Source organism: Acinonyx jubatus, chromosome A2, assembly GCF_027475565.1.
Source record: "Acinonyx jubatus isolate Ajub_Pintada_27869175 chromosome A2, VMU_Ajub_asm_v1.0, whole genome shotgun sequence".
NCBI classification, from domain to species: Eukaryota; Metazoa; Chordata; class Mammalia; order Carnivora; family Felidae; genus Acinonyx; species Acinonyx jubatus.
In genome coordinates this window covers 89,308,641-89,325,859 of record NC_069383.1, presented here as the reverse complement: position 1 = coordinate 89,325,859, position 17,219 = coordinate 89,308,641, and the positions used below count along the sequence as shown (strand labels likewise).

Here is a 17,219-nt window from a genome sequence, read left to right as displayed (position 1 = left end):
GACTTTTCTTCTACCTCACTGCTTATTCCCACTAAAGGAGTTAAGAGTTATTTAGATTGTAAACTGGGCATTTTCAGTTTTATGTACTTCTTGGGTATGTTTTTAGATAGTGTTCTCTTTTTCTAATCAGTTGAAATAGGGTATCATTCATACGTGTATATAAATGTTGTTTTTGCATTTTAGTGAATCGGCTTGAAGATTTAACTGCTTTGGGTTTGGCTTTAGCTACTTCACTAAGCTGCTACTTCAGCCTCAGTGGTATCAGTCTCCAGGTTGTAACCTTGAAAAAAAACCCTGGTGTAGTACCTCTAGGTTTAAAATTGACCACCCAGTTGGCTTCAAGCGGCGTACAGGTGCTGTTTTCATAGAGTGACAAGTTGCTTCTGTTGGAGCAGAAACATTAAACATTTGTGATCTTTTTTTCTTTTGCTCTCTGTATAGACTATATTCATCTTAGAATTTTTGTGCTAAGCTACAAAGATTAAAGCCAAGTTTCATTGGGATTAAGATTGTGCAACCAAACAAGGAAAGCATTGGTTTCCCTAAACTGAGGATCAGAGCTAACCAGGAACCATGGTTCATGTCACAGTGGTCATTCATGAAACTTGTGCTGCAAAGATTATTCCACCATGACCTACCTTACCACCCTGTACCTTAAGTTTTAGGACATGACCATTCCTAATGTTACAACAGAGCAAATACACATTATTCTCCCAGTTATTTTCTATCGGTAAAATGTTTTAACCACATTAAAATATTAAAAAAAAAATCCAACTATAATGAACTCACTTTTTTCTTAAAACAAAGATTAATTTTCAACAATGACTCTTACCCATATTTATGGAAAAATTTATAATACTTATTTTTACGCTCCTAAGGATTTGCTGTTGCATTGGATAGACTTATTTCCCAATTTGGTGGTAATTGGAGAACAAGTAGTACTATGAAACAAGATGTGTTTTCTCCTGCTGTTGCTTTCATCCAGGTTCCATGTGTTATTGTGAAGATCGGAGTCATTCTCCCTACCTGGCTGTACAGATGAAGAAGTCGAGTCATGGGAAGCATTGCCTATTGACTTCTCAAACATACCACATTTAGATAGTAACAGTACCACACTCTTCCAGTACGTTCTTTTATATCCTGGTTATGCCCCTGCCAGGCAGCTACGTCTCTCTTCCCCTGGAGGAAGACCGTTCCCCAAGATCAAATGAGATAACTTTCTTCAAACTTTATTTTCAAGTGCCTGTCCAGCTTAGAAGCCTCGTACTTCCTTAAGTTCATTTGATTTGTTTATAAAAGTTAATACTCTCCTGTGGTTTTCAAAGTAAGATAGTGAACATTAAAAGTATCCTAATAAGTATGATACTTATTTTTTATTCTTTACAGCCAGGAAAAGAAGCTGATGAATAGCAAATAAGTTTAGTTTCTTTGGTTTTAAATAATTTCAAGCCCTTTCAGTCATGATTTCTATTCTATTCGAATGTTTTCTAACTCAAGTATTGCTTTCGCCTTTAGGTTACTCACTATAAACAGTACCCACCCAATACCAGCAAAGTTTATTCCTACTTTGAATGCCGTGAAAAGAAGACAGAAAACTCAAAAATAAAGAAGGTGAAATACGAGGAAACAGTATTTTATGGGTTGCAGTACATTCTTAATAAGTACTTAAAAGGTATTATTTTTCCTAGTACATTTCAAACACTGCTTTTATGTAGCTCTTTATAATTTTTCTCCTATATTGTTATATTCTTAATTTAAAGGAACTCATTGAACAGTTTAATTTTGATATTTACTAAATTATTTTGACTATTTTAGGGTTTTTTTTTGAATTGTAAAAAATGTGTTAATTTGAACACATAAATCTTATAATTTGGTATATGATTGGTTCTAAATATGAGAAAGGTTTTCTGAAACTAATAAACTTGGGAATAAGTTTAGAAAAGTCAGTAATTTTCTGAGGCTAATCTGGTATGTTAATAGATTTTAAGTCCTTAATTCACAGTAGAGGATTCATTATTGACCTGGGAACTCATTTTGAATCATGGTAGCAATTAGAATATTTTTATCATAGTCATTTTTATCTTAAAGGCCTATTTTTCAGAACTACCTGATGCTGCGGCCTTAGTCTCAAATGTATTTTAAAACGGAAAACCCCCAAAATAATTTCTGTGCAGTTTTATTTGAAAGTCCATTTCTAGTTTGTTTTATAATGGTATTTCAAGGACGGTGGGGGGGGAACAGTTCCCAAAAGTTTTATACATTTTTGGAAAATTTCATCTCTGACCTTTTGAAACAAAAATAATCTCAGAATTGAATACAGATTAAGTTGAATTTTACACAGATAAAAACTGAAAATTTTCCATGATCTTGACACATTTTTAAGACTGATGTCACACTTCAGTTTTACAGCTTAAAAACTTGATACAACATGACATTATTAATTATACCTAAAATATACTGACTACCTATTACAGGCTAGCATTATGCTAAGTGCTTCCTCTGTCTTAACTCAGTCCTCACAATCATCCTGTGAGTGGGTACTCTACTATTACCCTAATTTTACAGATAAAGATAACTAAAAGTGTACTTGAGGAGCAAAAACTTAAAAACTTAGTAATTGTGAAAATTATTGGATTATCATCCCTGAAGACATCCTTTATGAATAAAGCAAAAAGATTCACCTGGAAAATTATCTGTATCAAATTTCAAGAGTATTTAAATTAATAGTGAGAGAAAAAACACGTCTTAGAAGTTACCTTATTCCTGGGATTAAGAAAAAAAAATACTCTGTGTAATAGTTGCTTCTGCACACCTGTTTTTCAAACTGGAAATTAACATAGGGTGAGTGATCAGAAGGGCAGATTCCATTTCTGGCTCTGCTGTTGACTCTGGGTGATCATTTAATCTCTCAGTTCTTGTTTTTTTATCCACAGAATGGTGAAATAGGTAGAGACATGAATCCTACCACAACTCAGCAATTCATAGAATGCTTTTAGAAATGTAAACAGGAAACGTTTGTCCTTTTAGGTAAAGTTGTGACCAAAGAGAAGATCCAGGAAGCCAAAGAGGTGTACAGAGAGCATTTCCAGGATGATGTCTTTAATGAAAAGGGATGGAACTACATTCTTGAGGTAAAAAATGTTTTTAATGTTTTGCTCTACTTTGGTTTTTCTTTCAGTTCAAAATTTCTTACAAAGGAACTTGAATAGAAGTCTGTTCTATAATTACAACTTTTTTCTGTCTGGCCCAAATTTAAGAGCTATTTTAGACATTCTTGGGAAAAGTTAAGGGTAACATTTAAATATTTTTTTATGGTGGCAAATAATTAGTATATAGAATCTATAGCAGGTCTCAGTAATTTGTTGTAATATAAACAAATGATAATTTAGATAGTGTTTTTCAGAAAGGTGATTTCCTCTTTTCTTTGAAAATATTAGGAAGGAGCATCATTATTTGGCAATTTTGAAATTTTGGTCTATTTTCTTGGCTGTAGCTTATCTAAGGCAATAGATGCAGTGAGTCTATCATTACCCAGTACTTCTAGGAAATTTCCCTTACTGAATAATTGGAATGGTTTGCTGTAGATCCATAAAGTTGGCTTTCATTCTTTATTGTACTATGATATTAATACCTAGCATGTTTGGATCAGTTACTTAATTTTGAGCATCTAAAGATATGGGAATTGAGTTAGAAGAGTTGAATGGTGGTGATTATTACGAAGATAGGTTGGGAATGGGATCTTTAGGCATCTTGGCGCGTTAAGTGTTAATTCATTTATATCTTAAAAACAAATGTCTTTTCCATTGTAGACTACCATCAACAAAATAATTAGAAATACTTTAACTTTCAGGCCTATGTTGTCATACTGAGTTTTACTATTTTTTACTTATGGGTCTTTGAAGAAGTCAAGTAAGCACTCTGTGGTATAATTTCCTCATAAGTAAGGTCAGTAAAATCTGGGGGCTAATTCCTGCACTTACCCTATTTGGTTTGTTGGGAAGAGAATAGGAATAGATAAGTGTTAGGCTATATATAATTCCCAGTAGCCAGGGTGATAAATCTTTTGATTTTTTTATGTTCAGAGAATCGTAGGGATCTAACCTAGAGATGGTCTTATCTAACCCTGTTGGAAGAATAGTCTGAGACGAGAAATGTTGAATGACTTGCCCACAGTCTGAGTCCAGATTGTTGAGTCCGAGCTGGGATTTCTAAGGCAGTATTCTTTCTGCTGTATCATGAGACTTCCAGTGCTTCTCATTAAACAGACTTTTCTTTTATCTATTTACCTGTCCCAAATCACATAAAAACTACTAGGATTTCTGAAATAATTTGCCTTCCTAGCCAAAATGTAGCCACAGCCCTTACCTTTAAAAGAAGGGAGGCGTAATTAAATATCTGATCACATAGTCTGTAGCAAATATGTTGCAGCCTAGTTTTGGAGAGAATTGTTGTACTTGGATATTCATTGCCAAAGCTCTAGAAAGTATACTTAATGATTGGTCTATCCACTCTACGAAAACAGTTTCAGGTCTACTACCAGAATAAAGGGAAAACCTGCTTAAGGTTCTTGTACTGTCAGGGACCTCTCTTTTTTTTCCTTTTTTTGTTTGACATTATTTTGTTCATGTTACTCTTTAATAGTAGTCCCTTATTTTATCTTTTTAGTATTTAGCTTTTGTTTTACGAAAATGGCAACTTAGAAGAAGGAGTGTTCTTGGAAAATTTTTGGAATATGTTGGAATAAACTCTTCTTTTTTTTTGAAATCTTGAGAAAAAACAACTTTTTTGTTTTGACCAGTTTGAGATTATCTCTATCTTCTGGTAGAAATGTTCTTAGCAGAAGTACTTGGACTACATAAAATGTAAAAATTAATGTCGGTGTCTAAACTGTTAATCATCTTAGCTAATTTTAAGAGAATGAGGATATTACTAGCAATATAATATGTACAATTGCAGTTTCTGTGAGAGTAAGTTTAGCTTCTGTAAAATATGAAGAACCTATTAAAGCAGGTATCTGATTATCATTTACTAAATGAATAATTTCATTATTGTCTTTTACCAGAAATATGATGGACATCTTCCAATAGAAATAAAAGCTGTTCCTGAGGGCTATGTCATTCCCCGAGGAAATGTTCTCTTCACAGTGGAAAACACAGATCCAGAGTGTTACTGGCTTACAAATTGGATCGAGGTGAATTGTTTTGTTTTGTTTTGTTTTTAATTTTTATTTAACATTAATTGACAGATACCATATGTTTTCACTCTTATGTGGATCCTGAGAAACTTAACAGAAACCCATGGGGGAGGGGAAGGAAAAAAAAAAAAGAGGTTAGAGTGGAAGAGAGCCAAAGCATAAGAGACTCTTAAAAACTGAGAACAAACTGAGGGTTGATGGGGGGTGGGAGGGAGGGGAGGGTGGGTGATGGGCATTGAGGAGGGCACCTTTTGGGATGAGCACTGGGTGTTGTATGGAAACCAATTTGACAATAAACTTCATATATTGAAAAAAAAAACCATTAATTGAAGATGTAAAAACCATTGAACTGGGATTCTAGTTTTAAAATTGCTGCTGATAAAGCTGTGTAATCTACAATTTACTAAATCTTTCCAGGCCTTAGTTTCCTCATTTAAAAAAATGCCAGTTGAACTAAATAATCTTTAAGGTTCCTTCCAGGAAAATCTAACATTCTAAGACTTTATCTGTGTGAAATTATTAAGAACTAGTACCGGTAAGGCTCAGTTGGCTTCTGTCTCGTTTGTTGCAATCTGAAATCTATGTTGTCATAGAAAAAACTGAGAAAAACAGCACAGGTATATTTTTAGTGATTTAAGATATTTTGCGGATATTCTGTTCTAATTATACAAAGGGAATTTTGTTCAGATTTTTAACAGCTTTCTTCATTATCTAATCAGTTTAGAGCTGAGGCTGGCTTTACCACCTGATATGTCTCATCTAAACACACTGAACACTTGCTGATCATTAAGTCCAAAAAGGAGGCTACATAATAGACTCTGAGTTTATATTGCAAGGCTTTTTATTTGTTTTCCTTTCATTTGGACCCAAGCAGTCCTGTCTTGACGTGCTTATAGTTTTGATATTATTTACATAAATAACCTAGTTAGCTTCTCAACAGCTCGGTTTAGATTTTATCTATTAGAGGAAATATTCTAGAAAGTGACTATAGAAATACCACTTTTCTATCTGAGAGGTGTTTTTTACTTAGTGCTTAGAAGGGATTCTTTATCTTAATTAGTTTATTAAGCTAATTTGTTGTACTGTAAAATAATACATTTGAGGTTATTTATAAGGACTAGAAAATTTAGGGGAATTAAGAGGTCCAAGAATATGTTTGAAATACAATTTCTAAGTTGACAGAAAATTTAAAACTTCTCTTTATGGGACATTAACTTATAGTAGGCTAATAGGCCCAGAAAAAAATGTTCAATTAACCGAAATAATGATTTTAAATGGTTTACTGCTGTGTCTTAAAACTTTGAATTAACTGTGAACTCAAAAGAAAACTTATTATTAGTTTTTGTACAGGTGTTACAGTATTTGTACTGGGAAATATGTGATTTTAAGAGGATGGTATTATTAAAAACACAAGAGTAAGCGTTTTTAACCACAACATCTTGTCTACCCGTATATCCTTTTACCTTCAATGCCAGAAGAGCCCAAACAGATAAACCTTATTTTGAAAATCATCATCACTTTTTTCTGTTTTCTGATTGAGGGTTTAGTCAAGAAGTACTTTTCCCTGTGTTTGATGGAATTCCCATAGAGCAGACATTTATGGAGGACTAGTTCCCAGTTCACCTGCCTCATGTATGTTTTTCTTTATCTTCAGAAGGTGAAAAAAACACCAGCCTTTGAAAACAACCACCACCAAAAACCTGTTGTCATAATCATTATTTTGGTGTATTTCACTAAAACATAAAGTTAAAAAATTTTACATATAGACCCCTTAGAGGAGTAGTTTGTTAGCAAATAAAGAAATACCACTTTTAATGTAAAAATTATTAAATGTGGGGTGCCTGCGTGGCTCAGTTGAGTGTCCAGCTCTTGATTTTGGCTCAGACTTTGTGAGATCGAGTCCCACTGATAGTGCGAAGCCCATTTGGGATCCTGTTCTCTCTCCCCCACTCTCTCTGCCCCTCCTCTGTTCTCTATCAAAATAAATAAACTTAAAAAAATTTAAAATAAAAATTTTTTAAAGTAAAATCCAGTGTGGGAGTGCTGGCTTTTGAAGGGAAAAAACATACATAGGTACGTGTTTTTATTTGCTTCTGCAACAGAACTTCGATCAAATTTACCTTCTATTCTACTAATATATATGATTTTAAATAACTTCAGTCCTTGCCAGGTATTTTTATCTAAGCCACAGTTGTTTATGGTCTGACACAATCCCTATTTTAGTTTCTGACAGATCCTGTGTTTTATAAAAAAATTGTGTTTACATAATTTTGTGTTTACAATACCAAGTCTCCAGAAGAGACTTTTTCATAGTAACTTTGCATCCTTTGTGGGTTTCTGTTGTAAGGGTTAGAGAAGGGTTAGAGAAGGTTTATCCTAATCTTATCCATCCCCAGCCCAAGTTTACCACCATGTATATGAAATCTGTTACCAAGTCCAACAAACTTGTTATTTACAAACTTAAAGTTGTTCTTCAGGCAACCCTTGTTTTGTTTTGAAACATTTTAAATAATAGTCCTAAATAGTGTTCCTTCCAGTAACCTCTCCCAGTGTATGTTCAAAGTTACTAATAATATCCTTTGATTGTTACTCACCATACACTGAATTTTAAAACCCACTAAAATTATTGGATTGCTTTAGCAATATCAATACTGGTGCTCAAAGAAACCTTAATTCTCAAGTCAGATTTCAAAACCTGTTTAAAAGAGCCTAAAGGTTTTGCAAAGGTGTCTCAGACTTACAAAGGGGCTGAGGAATGAACGTATTGAGCTAAACTTAACCATTTCTTCCAACCAAAAAGCAAAACAAAACCTTTTTGCTATTAAAAAGAATTGTAAAATAGATGGCGATCTCACAGTTTTACAGCACATGCAGAAATGTTTCATGTGACTTTTTTTTTTAATTTTTTTTTTTTAATGTTTATTTCTGAGACAGAGAGACAGAGCATGAGTGGGTGAGGGACAGAGAGAGAGAGAGAGACACACACACAGAATCTGAAGCAGGCTCCAGGCTCTGAGCTGTCAGCACAGAGCCCGATGTGGGGCTCGAACTCACAGACCGCGAGATCATGACCTGAGCCAAAGTCGGACGCTCAACCGACTGAGCCACCCAGGCGCCCCTCATGTGACTTTCTTAAAATGACTTGCTAAAAGGCAAGGATGTAAAGCATAACTCAGTTAATAGAATTCTCTAGTGCTAAGCAAAAGTATATCTGAACTAAATAACCTACCAGTAGTCATAATAGATCTAAGAAAAATTAGGTCCAAGACTATAAAGAGGAGTAAATGAGTAACTTCTTTAGACCCAATACACCATTCAAGGTGTATTCCCGTGCTGCTGCATAAACTGTTTGATGCAGGTCCACATCAAGTAAAGAAATTGAAGATAGCCTAACTTACTTAGAAACTTCTACGGTGGGTCACTCAGGTGGCTCAGTTGGTTGGGTGTCCGGATCTTGATTTCGGCTCAGGTCATGATCTCACCATTTGTGGGTGTGAGCCCCGAGTCGGGCTCTGCACTGACAGTACAGAGTCTGCTTGGGATTCTCTGTCTCCCTCTCTCTCTGCCCCTCCCTGACTCGTGCTTTCTCTCAAAAATAAAAATAAACTTAAAAAAAAAATGTTTTTAAAGAAACTTTTATGGTAATTGCCTCAACATCCAAGTATGAGTGTAATATTATTTGCTTTGTGGCACTTTGGACAGAAACTAGGTAATCTGATGTTCTCTACTGTTAAGGTCCTGCTGTGCTTATCCTTTGTGTTGCTGATCTGAGAACTGAGCTATGCACTCAATCTGGAATGCACGTGGTAGGCATCCTGCAGTACAGTTGAGACGTCTCACTAGTATTTCCAGTAGTATGGAGGTCTAGGACATACCTCCAGAGAAAGCAGGGAGTTTCCTCAGAAAAACTCAGCATTTTATGTTCTAATATTTGTGATTAATTTTATCACTACAGACTATTCTTGTTCAGTCCTGGTATCCAATCACAGTGGCCACAAATTCTAGAGAGCAGAAGAAAATATTGGCCAACTATTTGCTGGAAACCTCTGGTAACTTAGATGGTCTGGAGTATAAGTTACATGATTTTGGCTACAGAGGAGTTTCTTCCCAAGAGGTATGGAAGTATGAAGTGCACTTCATTTAATAAAATGTGGTTTGTTGGTTAGATTACCATTATAAATTTGGGGGGAATTATTGATAGTGACCTTGGTTCTGAGCAGGCTACGTTTTGAAATTCCAGAGATTCAGTCAATATATATATATTTATATATTTATTTATATATATATAATATATATAATATATATTTATAAATTTATAAATTTTAATTTATAATTTATATTTATATATTTTATATTATATATTTATTATGTTATATATTATAAATTATATATTTATAAATATATTTATATATTTATATATATTTATATATATTTATATATATAATATATATATTTATATATATATAAAGTACCTACTATGTGTTAGCTTCTGTTCAGAGTACCTGGAATAAAGCTTTCAGCAAATGTCCCTGTCCTTTCTATATTAGATGGATGATGGATGGACAGACAGACTTAAGTGTTACATATTATAATAAATATAGCAGATGTCAGATAATGCTACAGAGAGGCACAAGGCACAGGGTAAGGGAAAAGAGGCTGGTGGGAAAAGGGGGGGTGGGTCATTATTGGTAGGTTTCTTTGAGGAGGCAACAGTTGACTTCTTAAATATTTAGGAAAAACTTGATCTTTGCCATAAGGAACTATTATGTCTGATAATGGTATCTCTAAGAATATCTGAAGACAGATATTCCTTTGAGAGCTATGCTGCTTTATACCTCAAAGTATGGGTCTTTTTCTTTTTTGGATTTTGGTTTATGGTTTATTTTCCAGACTGCTGGCATAGGAGCGTCTGCTCATTTGGTTAACTTCAAAGGAACAGACACAGTAGCAGGAATTGCTTTTGTTAAAAAATACTATGGAACGAAAGATCCTGTTCCAGGCTATTCTGTTCCAGCAGCAGAACACAGGTAAAATTCTGTCTTCATCTGCCTATTATCTAAACATTTGTTTTCTGAAATGATTTTTTTTCACTCTTGTATTGGTAATTCAATGATATTTTGCTTAATTTCAGAGCCAGGTACTACAGTAAATCCTCATGAATTTAAGCCATACAAACTTAGCATTTATACTAGGCATAAGGACTAGTATCAGCGAGGTAGAGAACTTTGAACCATCCTCATGAAAACAATTTAAGAGCTTGCTTTCAACTCTCACATTCCCATGCAAGTTTTATTTTAGGGACTTTTTCAACTGCTCTATTGCCATATGCAGATAGGTTTCATGTGTTAAATCTAGAAGCACTCACTGTAAAACTTGGTCACTTTTTCCCTTTTCCTGCTTTTCTACATGACCTCGCGTAACCTTACCCTGGAAGCTGTCGCTTGGACCCAGTGCCCTCAATTGTAGAAAAGCTAGTAAGGCCTTTTGATGAAAGGAAGAGAGTTCATATCCTTCTTACGCTTCCTTATGTGATGTTACTAAACATCTCAAGTAAAACTAGGGGCTGCGGCTGCCCTGCTCCTAGTGATAACTTTGTCGGAAGGCAGTGGAGTTTTTACAGTGTACGACAGCCTGATTTCTGGTTCTTAATAGCAAAAAATACTTACAGTAATGAGTTTGGGAAAGTTTAGTAAGTTCTGCTCATACTTGGATCTTGCAGGGTTCTAAAACCAGCAGTGAGTTTTAAAATAAAGCTGAGCTTTTATCCAAGGCAATCTACTGGGTGCTAAAAGGGATAGGAAGATATAAAAAACCGACCTTATATTCAGTATAAAAATAATACACTACAAACACTCTGCTCTGTTGGTTAAGTACTTGTAAGGTGTTAAAGTGCTCTAGTGTGCAAGGGAAAGAAAGGAAAGATGTTCTCTTCCTGGCAGTACCGAGAAAGTTTTATAGAGACAGTATATGAAATCTTCACTTCTTGAAAGAATGGTTAAATTTAATGGGAGACATGAGCGAGCAATCATTCTGAGTAAATCTTTTTTGCGTGCCTACCACACATCCAACATTGTCTTGAAAGAGCAAGAATGAAAGAGGAGAGTGACTGTGCTTTGGGAATAAGGGCTGAAACAGATTTTGTAGGGAACATGGGTTAGACTCAGAAGACAAGTTAACCTGTAAACGCCCTTAAATTCATCTTGACATTGAATGTTAACTATGTGCACATCATGCAAGGTTATTCTAATTCCTTTTTTAAATGGGAGTGGGCATCGAAGTTTTGAGCGTAAGCAGCTTTGTCATCAGAGAAATATTTTAGGATGGTTGTTTTGATAGGATATATTATGAATTGATAAAAAGAGAAATAAGAAATTAGGAGGCTGAAGAGGAAGCTGTTCTAACAATTTGGAGAGATGCACAAAGGTTCAGAACGAAGTGGCTCAGTGAATGTTAAGAAGTGGCTAAACACAGGCAATGGCTTAGGAGACAAAGTTGATAGAACTTGAGGATTCGGATTGGAGCTGGCGGAGGGTAGATTCCGCTAATATTTATGAGCCTTGCTGTATCAGTAGGGCCCTTGTTAAGGATTCTGACAGTCGAGACTCATCAGAGTCGGAACACAAGGATGTTGGTTCTACAGTTACAGTATTTTTATTTTGGACTTAAGTAATATCCATATATTAGACTCTTACTGATGGTTTTGCTTCACAGTAGTAATATCACGAGTATGAATCTGAGAAGAAAGGTATCTTCTTTAGGATTTTCATGTTAAAACAGGGTGAAATCCATTTCAAAGTCTCACAGTAGTATTTACTACATTTGTAAAATTTACTCTTTAATATATAAAAATATTTCAGATGTTCTTAAATAGAAAAGTCTTTTAAACAATACATGGTATAGTGAAAAGAGCTTGGAACTCAAAGGTGGGAAACCTGAGTGACCTAGTGACCCTACAGCTGACATTCTGGGTGGCCTTGGGCAAGTCACTTCCCTCTCTTCCTCTGTTCCTCCATCCAGCCAGACAAAAGGAAGAGCTAAAATTTAATGTCTCCAACATCAGAAGGTCATTAAGGATAAATGAGCTAACATCTAAAATCACTTGGCCACCTGGGTGGCTCAGCAGTTGAGTGTCCACCTCTTGATTTAGGCTCAGGTCGTGATCCCACGGTGGTGGGATCAAACCTGGCATCAGGCTGGGTGCTGAAAAATGTGGAGCCTGCTTAAGATTCCCTCTCCTTCTCCCTCTCCCCTCCTCCTTCCCCCTCCTCACATTCTCTCTCTAAAATAAAAAAAAATTAAAACTTCAAAATAAGAGAACTCTAAAGTTTAGAGCATTGCCATTATGGTTATAAATATTTTCTTAAGGAATGTATGAATCTGGACTTAGAAATATGCCACTATCATTGTTTTAACACAACTTTTCTCTTTTCTTCCCAATGTTCTACCAGTTCACATACTCAGATTATTTCTATTCATATAGTGGGGTTTTCATAGTCCTGATTTACTTATTCTGAGATTGTGTAAAGCAAAGCCAAGCATATGTTAAAAAAAAAAAACAACAACAACACTGAACCCAAAGATGTGGGGAGAGGTTGGTTGACCAAAAAATTTGAGAGAGACATTAGACTATTTAATATGGAACCCAATTTAAAATTGTACATCATGTGGTTAAGTGCTTACATTCTGTGGTTGATGTGAGCTTATGTAAAACTGCCTTGTTAAACGATATAAATAAAACAAAAATAAATCAATAGAAATTGAGGAAAAAAAAGAAATATGCTATTGTGTAACCTTTCCCTCAAACTTTGGAAAGGTATCGATTTGATGCTGGAAATTAGAATAATAGCATTAGGAGAATTCATTGAACAAATACTTATGAGCTCCATATACTATCATCGGAAGAACAGGTGTTATGATTGGATTATGTAGAGAGGGTGCTGCAGGAAGTGTCTCGAGGATGATGACGTAATAAAGGTAATCATCTCCCTGCCTAACAAGTAGATCTGGAGTCCAGAAGAAAAACCTGGACTAAGGGACAGATTCTGGAAACCCTTACCATGAGGGGATTTTTTAAAAGCCTTGAATATTTTTCACACAGGGAGTTGTATAGAGGAAAGCACGTGTGCAGGTCAGAGCCTATGTTGGATTGAAGGAGAACATGACCTCTGAGGGGGACTGTAAAGGAACCATAGAAATAGGAAAAAATAAATACATGAAAATGAGAGAGAGGTCACTGAAGTCATGGAAAAGGAAAGTTCAAGTGCCAGAGAAAGGAAGTAAGGTAAAGACTGAAAATGAACTTTGCTAGATAATACAAACAGCAGAGTTAGATGACTGTATCAGTGCATTGCTGGTAAAACAGAACTGTGTAGTCAAGGAGCTCTACCTGTAGGAGGTCATTATTACATTACAAAGCTCTCTGGCATCGGTATTGAGCTTAATTCTCTCCATCCTTATTAAGAGGACAATAGTAGTTGACATGAAGAAGGGGGTTTTTTTTGCATCTGAATTTTCCCTTCAGCCTGCAGATGTTGGCATGAAGTCGGGAGTTGGCATCATAACTACTAGCAGCCTCTGGAGTTAAGAAGAGTGTTCACTCTAAAATGAGTTTTATGTAAATAGACTATCTCTCTGTTTCAGATAAGAGTAGTCTCTGGGTAGCTGGCTCTTTATAACCCTGAAGTGTACATGCTCTGTTATCATCAGTGTATCATTGACAGCAAGGGAAAATAGTCTACCCCAGTCCTTTAGGAAAAAAAATAATAAAATGACCGTTTCAAATATAAATTAGTATGACTCTTCAAACAGTTCTGAGATAAACTTATACCTACATGGGGTTATATAATAAGTGAAATGGGCTCTCTTTCCATTACTTTACTTAGGAAAATGGATGGGGTAGAGGAGAAGACTAGAAAACTAGGGAGAAGGAAAAATTGCTGGGCATGAGGAATTGGTAACAGTTTTTCAAATTCATTATTAGATTCTATTTAAGAATTTTTTAAATGATTTGTATTAATCAAGAAGTACTTGTTACAAATAATTATTCAGTAAGAACCATTATTGAGGACATTGTGAAAATCACTGTAACGGTTTTTGCCTAATAGAAACTCACATCTTATTTCCCATCATAATTGTGTTTTGCTCGAACTAAGTATTAAAATTCTTACATTCCCTGGGCATATATTAACTTTATAGATGAAATAAATGACTGCCTGTTACTGGCCATTTGAAGATATAACAGGTAAAGGGTTGGTTGGCTGTATGTATGTATGGTATAGTATAAATAACTGCCTAAGTAGTTGCCTTTAAGTATAAGAGTTTTAAAGATAAAAAAGACTAGTGTATGTCCCTGCTATTATTGGTATATGGTTTTGAAAGCTCACAGAAGGGAGCAAGTCCTTGCGTTACGTAGCGAAATAACGGGAGTATGTGTTCATTGTTTCTCACATCTTGGCATAATGTACAGAGTGCATTCAGTAGCTGCTTGTTTTAATCAACTAATTTTATTATATTTTTTAAGTGAACTCTACATCCAGCGTGGGGCTCAAACTCACAACCCTGAGGTCAAGAGTTGTAGGCTTCCAACTGTGCCAGCCAAGCACCCCCTAGTTAACTGATTTTAAATGAGTAGGTTCAGGAATACAAAAAAAACAAAAACAAAAAGTTGGTTGAAAATAGGAGTTAAAATAACTATGAGACAGGAATAAGATTCCTTATAGTATTAAACATCGGCCAAGGGGTGGTTTGGCCCAAATAGTCGATGATCCTTATCACATGCATTCAGTAAACTAAATCTCACCTTTGCAGTGTTGATGGTATTAGAAGTATATAGTACATCAGATATGATTTAGGAATAGATAATGTGTCTGCCTAAGTAAATCTGTATTTTCATTTTGTTTTCTAGTACCATAACAGCTTGGGGGAAAGACCGTGAAAAAGATGCTTTTGAACATATAGTAACACAGTTTTCATCAGTGCCTGTATCTGTGGTCAGCGATAGCTATGACATTTACAATGCATGTGAAAAAATATGGGGTGAAGATCTAAGACATTTAATACTGTCAAGAAGTACAGAGGCACCACTAATAATCAGACCTGATTCTGGAAATCCTCTGGATACTGTATTAAAGGTAAATTTTAATACATAACTTGATTTTTAAAATGCCTGTGGACCCACTGTATCAATACTGTTGTAGTTTCATTTATGCACATGGCATTTCAGAAAGATTTCTGGACCATTTCTGGACCAGGCCCCTTATTTTAGAGTTGCAGCTCAGGGAGAGTAATAAATTTGTCCAAGGCCACACATTAATAACAGAAAAAGGATACCCACAGTTCTGGGTTATTTATATACTGTTGAATAGATAATACTGTTGAACAGATATTTTCTGCTTACCTTGAAAATTAATAGTATTAATCCTGTGCTTTGGTTACCAAGTTTGTGTTTTTTCTTTACTACAAGTCATTGCTATACCTTTGAAGTTTTTAGTGCAAAAGAAATATGTGGAAGGTGATGTGGAATAAAAATAATTCAAAAATACTTTTCAGGTAGTGATTCTTTAGAGATACTGTTGATCCTCAGTAGAGCATTGTTGTTTTGTTTTTTTAGTATTCAGGACTTGGTTTGCCTTCTTCAAAAATCATTAATAAGAACAAGTTATTTGATGCCTATTGCTAGAAAAATATTGTGTTAGGTGCTTTACTTAAGCTATGTCATATAATCTCTGTGAAAACTCTATGGTAAATATTACTCTCTCTCCAGATGTGGGGTCAATCTCATGAACCATGAGATCGTGACCAGAGCAGAAACCAAGAGTGGGACTGAGCCACCCAGGCGCCCCAGCAAAGTCCTTTTTTTTTTTTTTAACTTTGAAACCTTTTCACACTTTTTTTGAGTTTGTTGTTTTGTGTTGTATGTGTATTTTCCCCTACAGGTTTTGGATATTCTGGGTAAGAAGTTCCCTATTACTGAGAACTCAAAGGGCTACAAGTTGCTACCACCTTATCTTAGAATTATTCAAGGGGATGGAGTAGATATTAATACTCTACAAGAGGTATGTGTTTTATATTAAAGTTCCAATAAGGCAACCCTTATAATTAAGCTCTTTATTGGTTTGATAAATAGCACATTAATGATTTAAACATAGTTGTGATTCTTTTCATAAATGTTAATGATAGCATATGTCTTTTCTGTTAATTGCTTAAAGTTTGTAATAAACGCAGTTGACCCTTGAATAGCGCAGGGGTTAGGGTCATGGACACTCCCCTATATCCCACACAGTCAAAAAATCCATGTATAACTTTTGACTCTACCAAAACTTAACTCCTAGAAGAATGCCATTGACCAGAAGCCTTACAATAACATCAACAGTCGATTAACATGTATATATGTATTATGTACTGTATTATATTATATACTGTATTCCTAGTAAGCTAGACAAAAGAAATATATTTTTATATAATTATATATTATATAATAGATATTTTATTAGAAAAAATATTAGGTAAAATATTAAGAAAATTGTAAGGAAGAGAAAATACATTTATAGTACTATACTGTATTTATCAAAAAAAAATCTGTGTATAAGTGGACTGGTGCAAACAAACCCATGTTTCAACAGGCAGCTGTACTAGTGAGTTAAGGTCTAGGTGTATCAGCCATACCACACTTAACTACTCTCTGTCCTTAATTGGGCACCCTTGATGAGCCTGAAGAAGCGTCACCATGAAACAAAATGCCAAACAACATTTCCTTGTATATAAAACAAAACATTTTGACACTGCTTAAGTAGGTGTGTTTTTTTGGAATGGAGCTGCACATACTTGACAATTTATTATAAAACTTGAATGGTATTAATGTATGCTTTCTTAAAAAGTATAAAATGGTTTATCACCTCTTCTAAACATTAACTGTCATCACTGTTACTGTTAGATTTAGCCAAACAGTGTTCTAGTATCTTAAGACTTTTGCCTCTTTTTCCCCCAAATAAGCTTTTAAAGAGTTATTATTTCAACAAATACCTAA

General features: G+C 34.9%; 1 protein-coding gene across 2 annotated transcripts in view; it reads left to right on the top strand.

Moving 5' to 3' along the window:
- The window catches only part of NAMPT (nicotinamide phosphoribosyltransferase), a 220,897-nt gene that overhangs the window by 197,432 nt on the left and 6,246 nt on the right, over window positions 1–17,219 (top strand). For both annotated transcript variants that reach the window (XM_053218617.1, XM_027071685.2), the window contains exons 2-8: window positions 1,516–1,672; window positions 3,028–3,131; window positions 5,063–5,191; window positions 9,150–9,308; window positions 10,085–10,221; window positions 15,099–15,324; window positions 16,129–16,248. In XM_053218617.1, coding sequence (XP_053074592.1) covers window positions 1,516–1,672; window positions 3,028–3,131; window positions 5,063–5,191; window positions 9,150–9,308; window positions 10,085–10,221; window positions 15,099–15,324; window positions 16,129–16,248 — 1,032 coding nt within the window. The remainder of the gene's footprint in view (window positions 1–1,515; window positions 1,673–3,027; window positions 3,132–5,062; window positions 5,192–9,149; window positions 9,309–10,084; window positions 10,222–15,098; window positions 15,325–16,128; window positions 16,249–17,219) is intronic.